Source organism: Balaenoptera acutorostrata, chromosome 14, assembly GCF_949987535.1.
Source record: "Balaenoptera acutorostrata chromosome 14, mBalAcu1.1, whole genome shotgun sequence".
NCBI lineage: Eukaryota > Metazoa > Chordata > Mammalia > Artiodactyla > Balaenopteridae > Balaenoptera > Balaenoptera acutorostrata.
Genome location: NC_080077.1, coordinates 5,244,356 through 5,263,225, shown reverse-complemented (window position 1 = coordinate 5,263,225; position 18,870 = coordinate 5,244,356). Strand labels below are relative to the sequence as shown.

General features: G+C 34.8%; 1 protein-coding gene across 8 annotated transcripts in view; it reads left to right on the top strand.

The window, feature by feature from the left end:
• The window catches only part of QKI (QKI, KH domain containing RNA binding), a 140,611-nt gene that overhangs the window by 17,871 nt on the left and 103,870 nt on the right, over positions 1-18,870 (top strand). For all 8 annotated transcript variants that reach the window (XR_009005185.1, XM_057527830.1, XM_057527827.1 and 5 more), the window contains exon 2: positions 16,688-16,830. Coding sequence is in view for 7 of the 8 variants with exons in the window: in XM_057527830.1 (XP_057383813.1) it covers positions 16,688-16,830 (143 nt within the window). In the remaining variant the exon portion in view is untranslated. The remainder of the gene's footprint in view (positions 1-16,687; positions 16,831-18,870) is intronic.

The following is an 18,870-nucleotide window of genomic DNA, read 5'->3' as shown; positions in this document are numbered from 1 at the left end:
TGTGGTTTTAGGAAAACTGATGTTGACTCCTGCTATAATTTAGTTTTCAATAAAATTTTTTAAAAAAATCCAGCACTTTGCTGGGTGCTGGAGTTACAAAGATGAATAAGGCATAGTCTAATTTTTAAGGAGACATACAATGGAGTGGAGATAGAAATGAAATAAAAAACTCAGTACAGTGCTTATATTGCTGTGACAGAGGCATGCACAGGTTAAGATGGAAAGGGATCACATCATTTGCTAGCAGGAAAATGAAAATTTATTCCAGGTTCACATTGTATGATCTGATAATTCATCTTAATGTGAAATTCAAGTTCTCTTTTTTCCCCTGTAAATTCTAAAATGAATACAATGAAGTTTACTTGAAAATAAGAGATTTCTGAATTTTTGGTCTACAGACCAAGTTTGTGAAAGTAAATGTTAATTTTATAGATAATCTTTAAAAAAATCTAAATCTCACAAGTGAGTAGTATTGTCCTAAATACGACATGGTGACTAGCTTTAATGCCATTATTTGGGAAATATTTTTATTTCTTTTCTGACTTTTTTTCCTTTGAAGTTTATATTGTGACTTATTAAGAAGGTAAAGTTAGATAGAAGTGTTATATAAACACATATATCTTTTAAAATTATCTTTGACCATGGGCTGTTTGCCCAGATAGTAAAAGTTAAGATACATTACAAACTGTGAACTTTTGAATGATAGGATAAAGGTGGATACTTAATTATCCAACACTGAAAAATTATGTCTCTGTATTGGAATTTGGAAATATACTGTATATTGACTTTTGTGGTTAACTGATTTGCTTGCAGTAACACTGAATGTGAAAATTAGGAAATTGGTTGCGTTTTATCTTCAGAAGCTTAAAGCATGGCATTTCTAATAGAATCTAACTTCGTTTCTGTGGGTTACACAATTGTTACAGGTTTTTCCTGTGAGTGATAGGCTACTGCATCAGGTTGAGGAAGCTAATGTCTGAGTGGATGTGGTGGTTGCCTTAGAATGATTTTGCCGTTAGCAGTGAAAAATGTTTTCCTTATAGTTCTTGTGCAGCAGGCCATGGAGTAAAGCACATTTTTATAATAAAGGTGATGAATTTAATCGCAAACTGGCAGCCAGATGGAAATTGCAGACCTTGATACTGGGAGAAAATTGCCAGTAAAGCAACTCTTGAGAGAACAAGCTTTAAATTTACCCACCCATTTCGACATTGAGGAGAACTTGGGGATCACAGGATATTTTGCTTGGTCTGTTTAGTTCAGATGAATGACACCTGAGTGTTCTATTTAAGAGAGATAGTTGGTTTAAAGTTGCTTCTGCTTTGTACATAAAGCCTTTAACACATACATTTTTGTATTTTATTAAAATTCTAAAATACTGCTGCCTTTTTGTATTTCAGCACATTGGTATGCCTAATGAATTGAAATCCATTTACCACACTTAACGTTCATCTGCTGTGTAATTCATGTTTCTGCCATTTATATGATGGACTACAATCTTAAAGGATGCAGAATAATCTGGGTTTATAAGCAACATTGAATTGATAGAATGTCATGTAAACTATCAGTTTTTGCTGTTTTATATTTAAACAGTTTATGTTATAAAATTTAAACACAGAATAGTAGAATTTCTATTATGGGAAATCTGGACTTTGTCACTTTTTACTCTATAAGTAACTAATGCTTGTTGTTTTTTATGAATAACTTAACCCTTGATCCAACATGCGGCATTTAGGGTGTTTAACCCTGAATCTTGGTTATATTGTTGCATGTATTTTGAGGTGTACTTTCCCCCCATGATACACATATTTGTTAACAGGTATGTGTCCAAGTTTAGAGAATTATTTGTGACTATTGGAAAGTGAGGCCTTTCGGAGGATGGTAAATGTTTAGAATGTAAAAAGACCAATGAGAGATAAAAATATTTCTTAGTATACTTACTGAAACTACTGAGTTCCAAAGGGAAATAAGGATTTCTTCTAGGAGGTTATCAGATTTTGTTTGGATACACACCCCTGATCTGATAGATTTTATTTTCTGGACAGTATGGTACATTTTTAGAGTAGAGCTGTGACAAGTGTGTGTTCTCTTTAAGTATAGGATTATAGAAGTGTTTAGTTTTAAAATATGGGAATTTAAATTTGATGGTTGAGAAAGCAAGAATAGAAGGAAGAAAAAAGGCTTACAAATTAATTCTCTGTTTTTAGGAAACAGTTTATTGAGGTTGTGCATGTGAGAGTGAAGGTAAGAAATTAAGAAATAGGAGTATTAGTTTTTCTTATTAAAACAAGTACCAGCAATTGTATCTTTGCCATTGAAAGTGGTTTCATGTAAATTACTTTTAAGTGCCAGATTGTAATAACACCCATATGAGAAGTAAACGTCTATGTAATGTTGGAGATAAATTAGAATGTTTAGCCATCTCTGAAATTTGCAAAGTTTAAAATAAATCAACTCCTTTATTCTTTTATCAGTGATACGTGTTTGGTCATTTGGTTTATTTGGCTTAAGTAAGCTGTGGCAAGTTTAGAATTCAGAGATAGACCCTAAAGATAATATTCTTTACACTAGACCTTTGTGAGAGAAGTGAAGTATAATTATTTTAACTCTGATGCTCCTGATCCAGTAAATTAGTATGTTGAAAGCTTTATTTCCAATTTCAGAAAAAAACTAAAATTTCATGCACTTAACATACAAGATGAAGTTAGAATAAGGTATATGGAATCTATATAAATTGTATACATACATAATATGTATGTTAATATATTCCAACAATATTTAATATATTTTATATGATATGTGTAGTATTTGTATATGCACACATATAATGTATGTATATAACTTATATATAACTTTAATGGTATATAAGTATTGTGCGTGTATGTGTTTGCACGCATGTGTATATATGTGTACACATCTGTATACATATAGTACTTCGTTAAAACTGTACTGCTTTTCTTTAGTAGGCTGAATATAATTAGTTGTTAGGCTGATACTGAATTCAGTTTCCATAGATATTAGTGGTGGTTTACTTTTTAAAAAGGTTTTTTTGGTTTGTTTTAGTGATATGCTTCCATTCACATCCAAATCTATTATTGTGATAAAGATGGCCACAATTTAGTTCAAGATTGTTTGTGTCGGAGTCTGAAACACCTGAAGCACCTAAGATTCTGAGTTTTGAAAGGGTTTTAGAATTACGTGTTTGAAAAGTCACATCACTGAATTAGCTCAAAATTACAGGATTGTCAGTGGAGTGAAGTAAGGGGAGTGTTCACAGTAATATTGCAGTTTCAAGGTGACAGTGTAAGATGTGATACTTTTGTGTTTTTTTTTGCTTTTGTTTAGATAACGATTTTAAGGTATTAAGTTGTAGTTACGTAAAGATATATTACAAGCCAGAATGTCTTCTCAACTTTCCTTCCCCCAAATTACTCATTTGAGGTTAAAATAATCTTAAAACTCCTGAAAAGTGGTTAAACCAGAACAAGTCAGATCCTGGAGCAAACACTTTTTAAAGAAGGTGTTGTGGGAAAGGTACCATAGAGAGCATTTGCTCCAAGTATTTAAGAGTCATTTTTAATATGCTGAGTGTACGGTTTCTATTTGAGTAGTTTGTAAGGTTTTCTGGATTATATGTTTGAATATTTGAGGAAGAGCTTAGTAAAAATGAGTTGGAAAAATTAAGCTGTATCTTTGTTACCTTCTGCCTCCTTTTGTCATTTATGGTGAATTTGTGTGTAAGAAGTGAGTCGCAAACAGTATTTGGTAGGTGCCTTTTCTGAGTATCTTTAATGTCTATAGATTCTGCAAAAAGACTGATTACAGATTTTATGTAACAGATATTCATCCGATCAGCAAATATTATCTTTCAGACCCACCTTTCAGTATACATAATTTTACAGAGTATATAATTTTACATCACAGTCATTGTTAGTGATGATGATATGGACATAACTTATGTTATCAGGCACACTCTCGCTCTCTCCATTATCTCGTTTAATCTTTCCATCAGTCCCGTGAGCTGGAAATAACTCCATTTTATAGATGAAGAAATGGAGGCTGACTGAGACACTATAATGGGTTTTTTTCAAAGATTGCACTTTCAACAGTTTATTCTTTATCACAGATTATTATTTACAGTTTTTCAGTCACCTGTTCTGTAAATTTCTTAAAAAGTAAAATTTTATCTAACTTGTGAACTGATAGTTTACGTTAGTTGTGGACAAAGACCTGGAGAGGCAAAGTTTTTCTTTAAAGTTGTCTTCCTTTATATGCACAGTACATTAAATTATCTTTAGCTACTGTAACTACCACTCTAAGGAAGGTGGTGGTGTGTTGACTGTGTAAATAGCTTGCTTGACTTGAAAGTGTCATTCTTTTCATAAGAGAAAAGATAGCACAGCATGTTCAGAATGTAGAAAGTATATTAAGTTTCATTCAAAACTTGTTCCATTTAATATTGACCTTCTGAAAGTGGGTTCACTTTTTCTTAAGTCTTGATACTCTGATGTTTTTCTGAAGGTTCCTGCTAATGCCCCCAGCCACCTATGAATTGGCCTGGCGTTGAGTACTTTCATGGCCTTTTCCACTTAGCTACTTTAAAAAAAGTATACTGGGGGGTTCTAATGTACATCTTGTCCTTTTCTTGCCTATGAAATTATCTGACTAAAGATGGCAGATCTTGCTATACTTAGTCTTCCTAGGGGTTTGGTTTCAAACTACTATTAGGGAGGGCCTCTAATGACTGGATTTCACTCATATTTCAGTGTGGTATGGGTGGTACAGTATTGTTTGAAATAAGGTTTTTTTTAGATTTTGGTGTTTATATCAGTAGTTTTCTACTTGTCTCTATCAAGGCAGGCTTTGGTGAAGACAGAACTTTGTGCTTAGAAATTCTGTTTGTTACGAACTTTCCACTGGGAAAAATACTTACCGTTTTCAAGGAACAAATACCCAGTTTGAATGGTAACCTGAATGTCTTCAAACCTTAGCATGGCTGCTCTAAAATATTTGAGAAGTTTTTGAGTAAATGAAGAAATACCTTGAGCAAGAAAAACAGAACCACTTGCCTGGATAATCATAGACATTACTAAAAATAGATGGGATTAGAAGTCAGAAAACTAAGGTCTGGAAAAAAATCCTTGAGTGGGACAGAAGAATATATTTTAAGCTTTTTTTTCCCATGTATCAGATCTATCAGCATAATTATGTATCATAAGAGTGATAAATATATGTCCATGTTTTTCCATTTTTATTCTCCTTTTCTTCATCATAATTAAAGTGAGGGTTTATGTATCTAGAATCCAGTTTTTCCCTAGCTTGGTCTTTTCCCACTATAGAACCAAATGAAACCATGGAACTCTGGCTTACTCTTTAAAAATTGCTTTGTCTAGTGTTCAGGCCCAGGTATTTATATCCCAGGATGCTCAGTCTTATCTATCAATCACTTCTAGCACTCTGATCTATTTACATAGAAACCAGTTCTTACTGCTAGAAGAATTGTGATGGCAAGAACCATGTAGCTTACCAGTGTGTCCCTAGCACAGTGCCTGATACTGTAGAAAGATGGGTCGTTTTCAGTCAATAATAGGAGCTTTTTGAGCATCTGTTATGTGCCAGACACTCTACAGATATTTGTTAAGTGAAATAATTTTTTCTGTCTAACTCAGAAGCTTATGAGGTCTTGAGTTATCTGAGATGTGCTTGCAAATGGGAGTAGTCATAGACCAGCAGTTCCCAACCTTTTTTGGCACCAGGGACCGGTTTCATGGAAGACGATTTTTCCACGGATGGGGCAGTGGTTCAGGTGGTAATGTGAGTGATGGGTAGCAATGGGGAGTGACAGATGAAGCTTCGCTTGCTTCCTTGCCCGCCACTCACCTCCTGCTGTGCGGCTGGGTTCCTAACAGGCTGCGGACTGGTACCGGGGGTTGGGGACCCCTGTCAAACACCTTAAACGGTTTGTTGAAGGATATGCAGCTAGTCCCTGGCAGAGCTTAAATGAGAATCTGAGTGGGCACAGAATGGGATTCTCTGAAGAAACAGGAGGGTGCACTCCTAATTGATAAAATTTTAGAGCTGCAAGAAACTATGCATGTGATCTGGTCTAGCCTCATTTCACAGAGGAGGAGACAGACCCATAGGGTTAAGTTCAAAGCCGCACAGCTAAATCTTGTAGAGAATCAGAAGTAAAATCCAGATTGTATAAACTCAAGGCCAGTGATTTTTTCCCTAGTGCATGTAGTTCTTAGAAAGATTCCCTTTCTACACAGAAAGGTCATTGTTTATGGATTGTAGTGTTTTTCCTTGTTCTTAAGGAAGGTTTAAAGTGCATGTGTTTTTTAAGCAGTACCTGATAAAGAAAATTAAAGAGATTGTTGAAAATTTTTTTTATTATTTTGAATGATTTTGACATCCTCAGTTTAATTGCTAAGCAGGCATTTTCTTTTTATTTTTTTTAAACACTAGAAAAGTAAGACATTTGCATGGCTTTCATTCTCTCCCACAACTATCCCCCTACTCCATTAGAATAAGTAACTCTGAAGGCTAAAGCAAACACTTTGTTTTTGTTTTTGTTTTTTAAATGAATTTAGACTTATAGAGAAATCGAAAAAATAGTGCAGAGGTTAATGTTAACAATTCATATGACTAAGAAATTAACATTGATTCAGTATTATTTACTCACTTGCCCATATCTATTCAAATTTCACTAGTGTTTCTACAAACATAGTTTTCCTGGTTCAGGATCCAATCCAAAATCCCACATTGCATTTAGTGGTGATGTCTCTTTAGTTTCCTCCAATCTGTGGCAATGTCGCATTCTTTCATTATACTTTTCTTGACACTTTTGAGGATAACTGGTAGTTGTTGTAGAGTGTAGAACATTCTTCAATTTGGGTTTGTCTGATGTTTTCTCAGTATTAGATTGAGGTTAGGCGTTTTGGCAAGAAAACCACAGAAATGCTGTTGGACCCTTCTCAGCGCATCATACCAGAGTACATGTCTTATTATTCTTAATATTAACTATCATGTGGTTAAGGTGGTGTCTGCCAGGTTTTCTACTGTACAGTATTTTTTTCCTTTGTAATTAATAAATATCTTATGGGAAGATACTCTGAAACTGTACAGATATTCTGTTTCTCTTCATACTTTCTAATGGTTCTTGCTTGCAGTAATTATTACTCTGGTGTTTTCTAATGATGATTTTCTTTATCCATTTTTCCTTCTATATTTATTTATTGGAATTCTACAAGGAAGATCTGTCTTTTCTCTCATGTGTATTTATTCAATTATATCATTATAGTCTCATGGATTATAATCCATTACTATCATCGTATTGTAAATAAAAGCTTCTTAAAAATGTATTTTTGAAAAGTTAATACATTGAGATGATTAAAAATTCAAAGGCCTGTTAGGAGCCTATATGGTGAAAAATCTCTCTTCCACTCCTATAACCTGGTTACCCATTTCGATTGCTATGAGTTTATTTTTATTCTTCCAGAGATATTAAAAGGGTTGGGAAAAGAGTTGTTAGTAAAAATTGCTAGATTCTCAAGTATTACTTTTTAGCTGGATTCTGGTGATATCTACCATTTTACCGTTACATATTCTTCAGATATTCATTGACAGATATGTCTTAACCAGATTTCTTAACCTTCAGATTTAAATTTTAATACAACAGGTATTATATAGAGATAAGGACTGGTTTCCCCTGAGTATTCTAAAAAATTAAATAACCAGAAGGCAACATTTTATTAAATAACACTTGATACTTAATATGTAAAACTAACCAGGTTTAAAAGTAACTAACTTCCAAACAAAATCCAACTTAAATGAGAAAGGATGCTTATTTCAATTAAATAATTAATTTTTATTCACCTAAAAAAATGCTTTCCTCCACTCTGTTCTGTTTTTTCTAGTAGCCTATTTTGCCGTCTTTAGGAACCAAGGCCTAGATTTCATCCCCAAAACTGCTTTCTGTTAGCATGGAGTGAAAGAGGAGGGCTGCAAAGACTTTTTTGGTAGTCACTAGTAAAACAGTGAACATACTGGACTGTACTTGTTACAGCATAACTAGCAATAAACCAAAAGTTGGATTGTTCCACTTTTTTTTTTAAATTAATTTTTATTGGAGTATAGTTGCTTTACAATGTTGTGTTAGTTTCTGCTGTACAGCAAAATGAATCAGTTACATATATACATATATCCCCTCTTTTTTGGATTTCCTTACCATTTAGGTCACCACAGTGTATTAAGTAGAGTTCTCTGTGCTATACAGCATGTTCTCATTAGTTATCTATTTTATACATAGTATCTATAGTGTATATGTGTCAATCCCAATCCCCAATCCCCCATCCCCCCCCACCCCCTGTTGGTATCCGTACATTTGTTCTCTACCTCTGTGTCTCTGTTTCTGCTTTGCAAATAAGATCATCTATACCATTTTTCTAGATTCCACATGTATGTGTTAACATACGATACTTGTTTTTCTCTTTCTGACTCTTCACTCTGTATGACACTCTCTAGGTCCATCCACATATCTACAAATGACCCAGTTTCGTTCCTCTCTGTGGCTGAGTAATATTCCATTGTATATATGTACCACATCTTCTTTATCCATTCCTCTGTTGATGGACATTTAGGTTGCTTCCATGTCCTGGCTATTGTAAATAGTGCTGCGATGAACATTGGGGTGCATGTGTGTTTTTGAATTATGGTTTTCTCTGGGTATATGCCCAGTAGTGGGGTTGCTGGGTCATATTGTTCCACTTTCTTATTTAACATCTCTAATTACCATCTCTTAAAGTGAGTTTCAATGACTTCTTATTCCAGAATTCCTTTATGAAACCCTAAATGAAAGCTGGTTGCATTAGCTATGACCTTGGACAAATTCTTTACTCTCTGAACGTTTTCTTCCTTCCTGCCTTCCTTTTTTTGTAAAATGGGTATTATATACTACCTCAGATTCTGTGAGGATCGTGTGAAAATTCATATACAGTATTTTTAGCATGGTGAAGGTCCTCATTTTATTTTATTTTATTTTTTATTTTTTTATTTTTTCCTCATTTAAAAAAAATAATTAGGTCTTTGTGGTTTATTTTTAGACTTGAGAGTGAGTGATTTAACCTTTATTATAATTTTATATGGGGAATCCAATATTATATTCTGCATTTTGACTTAGAATTCTTTCTACCATCCTAATGAAGATAACTTAATTTTCTGTGTTATTATTGTAAAAAAAAAAATTTATATAGTAATGTGAAAGCTAAACTGTCCTCGTAAATCCATCTCCCAGAGATGATTACTCTTAATAGTTGTTACATCCTTTTTTTGACTTCTCTGTGTCTATCTAAAAATTCACATACTTAGTATAAGTTGGATCATGTAATAGACATTCTTTTCTGTAACCTTTGAAAGAGCCTTTCCAGGGAAGTGCAGCTACTATTAAATACCTTTCATGATACAAAACTGCTGCTGAGAACAATCTTGGAACTAGGATGGACTGTATCATATTTTTTATGTGAAATTTATCAACAACTTTGAACAACTGTTCATTTTGGCCGTTTCAAGGAGGGCTGTTGAATTTAATTTTGTAGTTTTTCTTTTTGTGCTTATAGTCCTGAAATACAAACCGCAGTTTAACTGAAAAAAAAAAAAAAAGTTAAGTCCCGTGTAGAGAGTTGGCAGTAGCTTGATTTTCTTTTTTCTTGCCAGTTTCAGTGTAGTTGCCTCAAAATTAAATCAGACTTATTTGGTCAAGTAAGCAAAATATATTCCATTAAATAGTGCATATTCTCTAGTAATCTGCTTTTTAATTCATTTGTTTTCTGTACCTTGTGGATGTGGCTTTTTAAAATGAGCACAATGAAGTTATATTATTCTGTGGGTTTTGCTCTGCTCAAAATATCTTTAAAACTTTCCCTGTATTTAGTAAGCCCTGAGTTAGAGGTTCTTTTTTCAGAAGAGATCTTTGTTGCCCCTAAGTACATAAGGGCACATAACAGCCACCTCTTTGTGTAGTAGCGGTTGTCCTTCAGTTATAAGTAGACTTTTAATATTATTGCTATAAGAGTTAATGAATTTCATGTAAATAGAGACTGGTGATTTGTTAATTAAGACCTAAAACAACTAAAATCTTACTTTGCTTCTTGTGTTAGTTTACCAGGTTAGCGTTTAGTAAGAGATGGATTGCAGATAGTGAGGAAATAATAGATCCCATTGAAATTCATTTGGAATGATGAAAGCTGTCATTTTAATTTTGTTTATAAAATGTATACTGTGTACATCAAAGCGTATGTACATATTTATAAAGAGTTGGCTCTTTACTGAACAAATGAATGGAAAATGTTAAATTAAAAAAATGAGGCGGGCTTCCCTGGTGGCGCAGTGGTTGAGAATCTGCCTGCCAATGCAGGGGACACGGGTTCGAGCCCTGGTCTGGGAAGATCCCGCATGCCGCGGAGCAACTGGGCCCGTGAGCCACAATTACTGAGCCTGCGCGTCTGGAGCCTGTGCTCTGCAACAGGAGAGGCCGCGATAGTGAGAGGCCCGCGCACCGCGATGAAGGGTGGCCTCCGCTTGCCACAACTAGAGAAAGCCCTGGCACAGAGACGAAGACCCAACACAGCCAAAAATAAATAAATAAATAAAAATAAAAAAAAAATTAAAAAATGAGGCATTTATGGTCAAATGACACTGTAACCTTTTCATTTCTTCCTGTATCTTAACTCCAGCTGTATTACAATGATAAGGTAATTTTTTGGATGAATTTAAATGTAAGGCTCGAAGAAAAGCAGATAGATGCCCAAATAAAATGTATATGTCTATCATATCAGCATAGCTGGTTGAGCAGTTGGAATTAGCTACCACAACACTGAGTGTAAGGTGTGGTTTGCATGAAATTTTTTTCAGTGTTTTGAAAAGCCATCTTTTAATTTGCATTGTTACAAATTCTGAAAATAATTCTTTCATGCATTTTTTTAATATTACTTGTGTATCATTAGGGTTTTTTTTTTGTTTACTACTGAGCTGGTAAATATTTTTTGTATTTTATTTCCTAATTTTTATTTTCTTGGTTTTAATTTGTTGAAAAATTCTAAACCAGAAAGTAAAATAGAGCTATATTTTATTCTTTATCTGGTCTTCCAACTTTGCAGCATTAAATTTATACACAGCCATTATCTATCTGTCTTCTGAAATGACTACTTAGTTTTGTAAGTTAGATTTCTCAGCCTGTATTTTTCTGTTCTCCAGTATTTCCTCATGTTGTCCTAATTCTGACATTGTAGTCTTCCACAGAGTGGTTGATCTATTAGTTAATCTAATAGTTCAGATTTTAAAAGAATGTGCAAAATTTTAAGGTGGCCGAGGATGGGATGCACATACAATATAGTTCAGATACAGTGAAAGTGGTGGTAATGAAAAAGCTAAAAATCAAAGTGAGTTAAAGCTTATGAAACATAATGAATTTAAAACAAATTTTTAGTTACATCCATAGTTAGGTGAATTAAGGGAAAGGGAAAAGACTTAAGGCTGATGATGTAATATTAATAGGTTAGGTAAAACAGAACTGTGCAATGATTGTTTTCCCTCTTAGGAGCAGAATTCACTGACTGATAATTGAGCTTTAGTTTGGAAAAGGAAAAAAAAATCAAGATAATTAAAGCAGAGAAGTGTGAGGAGACAAAGTAGTATAACCAAAGCAAATTTTCAGGCCCAGACAAAAATGGTTTTCAGGGTATTGAAATTTGAAAAAATGTGATCACTGAATATCAATTCAAGAAAACATGGAAAATGAGAGGAGCCTGAATGCTGGAAAGGTTAATACTCCCAGAAGCTGAAAAACTTACATTCTCAACTTGATGGCACAACCTGTAGATTCCAAAAGTGATTATTTCCTGTTTAACTCTGGTGGATCCAGAGGAAGGTTCCAGTTCTAGAGTAGCTTGAGATGTCATCAGATAGTTGATACGGTATGCCTGAATTTTAATATCCAGGTTAGAGAAATGTGTGTGCTATGAAATTGCAGTTAGTTGGATCCTTGACTCACAGAATAGTCATCCCTAAAGAATGTCAGCTGATAGATTCACATCAGTCTGAAGGTATTAGTCTAGTGGAAAACAACCACGAAAAGAATTTTAATTTTCCACTGGAAGTATGGCATGGTGGAAGGTTGGCCTACTACCTCTACCATGTCAGCAGTGCACTGTGCTCGTCAGAGAAGTAAGGGGGTGTTCTTAAACGCGCAGTGGAAGTGGAGTGTTGGGGACCGGAGGTCGGCAGCCTCAGTCTGCATACTCACAGGTGGTCAGGGAAGGATGTGTGTGCTACAGGGTTTTCCATTTTCAGAGAGACATAGACAAATGGATTATGTCTAAGTGAGTGGGAGGGTATAAAACTATGTCATATAGTTTAGAGAAGAGGACACTTAGATTACAGAACTTTTCAAGTATTTGTAGGACTGTCATATGAAAGAGGCGTTTAACCTCTTTGACGAGCTTTGGAGTGTTGAGAGGGGGTGAGTGGGAGAAATTTCAGGGAAGATAAAATTCAGTAAAATTTGTAACATTTGAGAACAGTTCAGAGATGTCTAAAACAAATTGTGCTGATATTGGGGATATTTTGGGGTTATTGTAATAGGAATTTGTGCACTAGGTGATTAAGCAAATGGTTCTGAACTTGTAGTTAGTTCTCTGAACCACTGCTGTAGTTTGATGAAGGTAGTGTGGAGATGGGGACGTTAGAGCATTATCATGTATGTTTGATGCAACAAAAGAATATGTAAAACATACTAGTTTTGAAGTGCTCCTATGTTTCGTAAACACACACCTGTGAGTCCGCACTCATGAAGGAATTTAGAGCATTGCGCGTGCCCGTGACTGTGACAGGTTTCTGTAATGTTTTGGCTGGGATAACGTTAGCAAAAGCTCTGATTGCCAGGCCTTAAAGCATGAAAAGCTTTGGAGACAAAACTTTTAAAAAACATTGGAGTTATGGGGAAAACAGTAAATGAGTCTTTGCCTCCTAAGGTTGGAAACCAGTGGATTCGGTGAAGTCATTCAGTAAGCAGCCTTCAATCATATGAGGTACAGGCACAAGGAGGGTAAATAGGAGACTTGTCTGAAATCACACAGTTACTATTAGAACTGGAATCAGAACTTGTTCTGACTTAGTGTCGTAAGTAACATGCCAGGAAGTGCTAATGATTTGTTGGCTAGAAAGATGCTGTTGATAAAGGTAGTACTCAGCTGGTTAGAGTTTACAGTGAAAATTGTAAATTCCTTGAGAACTCAAACTGTCTTAGTCACCTTTTCATTCCCATCAGTACTGTCTTGTATGTAATTTGTTTTCTATTATTAAATGGAGTGATATCTTAGAGACTGAAAGAAACACGGTAGAAGGATTTTTTAATTTTAAGTAGAATATATAATTACATTGTAATTTTACTTCACATACTCCTGTCATTAGAAAACAGGTCAGAGTTCCTGTCCTCTTGACTTTAATACACCTCTCTGTGGCAGAGTTGATGATGCCTGCTTTCACATCTCTAATCCATACCTCTTACTGTTCTTCTACCTTAGAGTATCTGTTTGTTTATATACCTCCCATGTTAGACTAACTTCTCTGAGAGCTGGGGCCATGACTTGTTTAATGCCCTAGAACCTAGCTCATTCCTCTCTTCATTCACCCATCCATCTGTCCAATTTACTGAGTATTAATTGAGGACCCACTGTATTCCAGGCACTATTGTAAGAGCTGGGGATACAGCAGGTAACAGAATTTCATGGAACTCTAAGCTATTAAATAATCACAAAAATGTTTAGAGAAATACAACTTAAGTGGTAAATGTATCTTTTCTTCCATTACATCATCTAATTGGTTATATGAAGTTGTTGGTTTTTGTATATTATTTTTAAATCTAGTCATCTTACCTGAATTTTCTTATTTATAAATGGATTTTCTTGGTTTTTTTAAGTTTGATAAATTTGTTTACCTGAAAATCATTTTTTCCTCTTCAACCTACTGTATTACTATGTTCAAAGATTTTTTAAAAATATTGAATTATTCTTGCATTCGTGCTGTAAATTCCACTTTGTCTTGGTGCATTATTCTTTTAATGTGCTGCTGGTGGATCTTGTTCACTTAGGATATTTGCTTCTCTATCTACAAGCAAATTTTATATGTGGTTTTCTTTTATGCTATTGTTAGGTTTTTATATGAGTGTTATTAACTTCATAATAAGAATTGGGCAGTTTTTGAGGAGGAAATTTTAATGTAATAAACTAATGTTGAAAGTGCCTTTACATAGAGACCTTGACTAAAGGATATATGTGCAATTTTAATTAGATTAAATTTTTCTAATGCCCTCTGGTTAATTACTTGCTGTAATTACATAATTATGTAAACAACCATTTATATTTAAATTGTAGGTCATTGGAAATTTGATTTGAGAATTGCTGTCATATGCTGATTTAAGATAAACACTAATTTGATACTGGACATCTTTGAGAAAGATTTCATTATGAGAGTAGAAGTATAAAAACAAACTTAAAGAATCAACTCTTGTCCTTATAATGTAGTTAAACACAAGGTACCTTCTTTTGCTTTTTAAAAAAAAGAGTTCATTTGTTATACAGAGATAAACATTTGGTAAGCTTTGACAAGCAAATTGTTAGTTAAGAGATAAGATTCATTATAAAATGGGTATTGCCATCACTGAAGCAGAAAATGTATTGTAGTGTAGTATTTTCATTGACAGTCTTTATAACTGGGTGAGAACACCTTTGATCATGCCTTTTTACTGCAGTGGATTTTATTTAACTGAAAGTGATTTAAATAACTAGTTAAGAAAATTAAAGTGTGAAATTTGATAGTACCTTAACAGCGATAAATTGAAATTCTGTGTTTGGAAGGCATACAAATACAACTTAAGTGATAAATGTATCTTTTCTTCCATATGACGTTACTGTTTTTTGTGTATTTATATATTCTTTAACCTAGTCATCTTACCTGAATTTTCTTACTTATAATTAATTCTTTTGGAATTTTATTATTTATTTTTAAAATTAATTAATTCATTCATTTTTGGGCTGCATTGGGTCTTCGTTGCTGCACGCAGGCTTTTCTCTAATTGTGGCCAGCGGGGGCTACTCTTCGTTGTGGTTTGCGGACTTCTCATTGCGGTGGCTTCTCTTGTTGCGGAGCACAGGCTCTAGGCACACAGGCTTCAGTAGTTGTGGCCTGCGGGCTCAGTAGTTGTGGCTCATGGGCTCTAGAGCGCGGGCTCAGTAGTTGTGGCACACAGGCTTAGTTGCTTCATGGCATGTGGGATCTTCCTGGACCAGGGATCAAATCAGTGTCTCCTGCATTGGCAGGCGGATTCTTAGCCACTGCACCACCAGGGAAACCCGGAATTTTGTTTTTAAATACTAATGGATACAAGCTTTTTCCCCAAGGAGGACATAATCCGTAACATGGAGAGACGGTTACAGATGCATTCAGCTAAATTAATAATGACAACCCTTGTTAGACAGTGTATTCCAGTGGGCAAGGGCCTATCTTCTAGCACATTGTGGAAGCTTAATAAAGAACTCTTGAAGAATTAATTGATATCTTTGTATAGGACTTGATCCATTAAGATAGATTTCTCATAATTTTTTTTTTTTAGAAGTGATATTCATACCTGGGAACTGTCATAATAATTGTTTTAAAAGGTCATTGACTTTAGGTATGTCTGCTTTCTTTCTTTTATTTCATTCATTAACTCATAGTTTGATCTCCATACCATCTTTTCCTCAAAACTTCCAGATCACCAATGGCTTAGTGGTCACATCCAAGGTCCCCTCTTTTGCTCTTTACCTTGTGGTATTTTTGTGGTATTTGACACTGTTGATCACCCTGTCCTTGAATCTGTTGTTTTTAGCTTCTTTGAAGCTTCTCTTCCCTGGTTCTCCTGTCTACCTCCATTTCTTCTTGGTTTGGATCTTCTTTTCCTCATCCCTTAAATGGTGCTTTTCTAGGGTCATTCAGTTCTTCCTTCTCCCTATACCCCCTCTAAGACATCTCTTCTGTTCCTGTAGCTTTAACCAATACATTTGGGTATCAGACTCAGACTTTTGCTGAACTTAAATTTTGTATATCTGTTGGACATCTCTGTTTGGATATTCCAAAGATACCTAAAATATCTAAGGAAGTGGTCCGGTTTAAATCTCATTTAGATAGGTTAGTTCTGAAGTATAAAGGAAGCTTTGGTATTAGCTTTGTCTTATAGGCATTCTTAGGATAGTTATTTGGCTGAAGCTATCATTTGGAATGACTGGGGTTTTTTAGGCATGGAGAAATTAGGTAAAATAACTGGTCTGTATCATAGTGAATAAAAGCTTGGGCTCTGAAGTTATTTTGGGGACTTCCCTGGCGGTCCAGTGGTTAAGACTCTGTGCTTCCAATGAAGTTATTTTTAATAAAATATATTATTTGGTATAAATTTGATTTCTGGTAGAAATTAATTAAGACTGTAGTCCTGTGAAATGTAGACTTAATCCAGAGAATGACAGACTAGGTCAACAGCTCTTCTTTGAGTTTTAACACTTTATCAATGAAATCCTCCCCTACCCTCTTATTTTTTTTTTTCCTGGGCTAGTAAGAATATTTTTTTGTCTAACACATTTAAAATTTTTACTTTTAACAGAAATTAGCAGAGTACGGAAAGACATGTACAATGACACATTAAATGGCAGTACAGAGAAAAGGAGTGCAGAATTGCCTGATGCTGTGGGACCTATTGTTCAGTTACAAGAGAAACTTTATGTGCCTGTAAAAGAATACCCAGATGTAAGTATATTTTGTTTATATTCAATGTTTTTTTCCTGCTTCACATACTTTGGGAAGAGATATATCTGATGGTAAATACTTAAGCATTGTCAGCTGCTTTTAAAAAAAATTTCATATGAGGGACTAGAGGCATCAATACTTTGGTGTGGATAATTTAATAAAAACATTTTTTTAAAAATATGTTTTCATTTGAATGCTGCTGTGTCACTTTGGAAGTCTAGAACTAAGTAAAGACTTGGTTCTAGATTTCAAATTGAGGCAAGAATTATGGAAAGAGCTTTGGCCTGAATGTCAGAGAGCACCAAGTACAACTTTGTGCTTGTCTTTGATCTGACCTCAGCGAAGCTGTATCATCCTTTCAGTAAAATGAGAGGTTAGACTGTATGACAGCTAAGATTCCTTGCAGCGCTAAAATTTTTATCATAACCACTACTTATAATATTTTTCTCGTCTTAGTTCCTTGTTCAGCTATTCTCCGCGTATCTTGTTGTGGATAGCCTCCTTACACTATACAGCTAATTTATAAAAGGCTCCAACTCTTTGCCTTTTGTTACAGAGCCCTACATGATATGGTCCTTTTTATTTCTGACCTCATCTTAAATGATTTTCCCTCTTCCTCAACATACTGCAGTTACATTGGCTGTTAAGAATAAGTTAAGTCTGTTCCCAGCCCAGGTACCTTTATGTTTGCTGTGCATTGATCTTAACCAGCTGGCTTCTTCTTGTCATTAAGTTTTTAGCTTAAGTGTCACTTCAGAGAGGACTCCTCTGACCATTTTATCTAAAAGCAATCTGGTTACTCATTATTTCACTTGTCTCTTTATTTCTCTGCAATAGCACTTATTATCTGGTATTTTTCTTTTTTATTTGTTTATTTTCTTATCTCTCCGCAGCACAATATAAGGTACTTAAAACAAGAACCTGTTTTTGTTATTTACTGCTATATTCCCAGTGCACATAATATTGGCACATAATAGGTATCCAGTACCTACTGAATATATAAAGGCAAATTGATGGCTTTTTGCTGTGTTTCAGAGGACTTTTCTGAAAGGAAATACAAGAAGGAGTTGGTATTGTAAGGTGAAAAATGTGAAGTGTACTCTAAGTTGCATTGATTGTATGGATAGTATTGTAGTTTGGAGATGGGAAGTAAATGTCATAAGTTGAGTTAATGGGGAAAAAGTGTTGCTATTTCATAAGATGCGTTTCTAATATAGTTTACTTACAAGCTAATACATTTACTCTTTTTTTTAGTAAGTATTTTTGGTTGCAAATATGTAAACAGTTCTGGATAACATAGGCAAAGAAAGGATTTGTTGGAAGATAATTGGGTGTGGTACAGAGGGTTAAAGGAATAGCTGGAGAACAAAGCTTCATATAAGACAGGAACCAGGGCAGTTCTGAGAATCTCAGCAGTGGGAGTTTAGACCTTCCCTGTTGAGAGCCTTGCTCTTAACATAATTTGGCATCAGTGCCTCTCAGATTTTATCTTCAAACTTCAGATTCTTAGGAGAGAGAATGTATTTTGGACCAGTCTGCCATGAGTAAGGCCTGGGGTTAACTGACATAACCTAGACATGACCACCCTGGACCTACTCTGGGTATTGGATGATTCCTTGGGGTGGTAAATTGTGATTTGGGCAGCTGTCCCAATTGGAGTCTACTACTTTTGGGTGTTTCAGTATCTCCTAAAAGATACCAGCCTTCTCATCTGCTTGTTTGAACTCTAAAGGATAAGGATTCAGCACAAGCCATTAATATAGAATAGCTAAGAGCATGTGACTGTGTTAGAGAATATAAACTTAATCTGCCTGGTTCCCATTCTTTAAAAAAAATGCTATTCAGGGAATGATGTTTATATTGCATTACTTAAAAGACACATGTTCTGTATAATCCTCAAAGTCAGAAGAGATGTATTTTATATTGTGGGTGCAAGGGGAGGCACCTTTTTACTCTATTCCTGTCCTTTTTCCACCAGTTGAGATTCACTGTCATGGTCAACTACAGTTGTTGACACGTGTGTTGGAGCGAAACATTGTC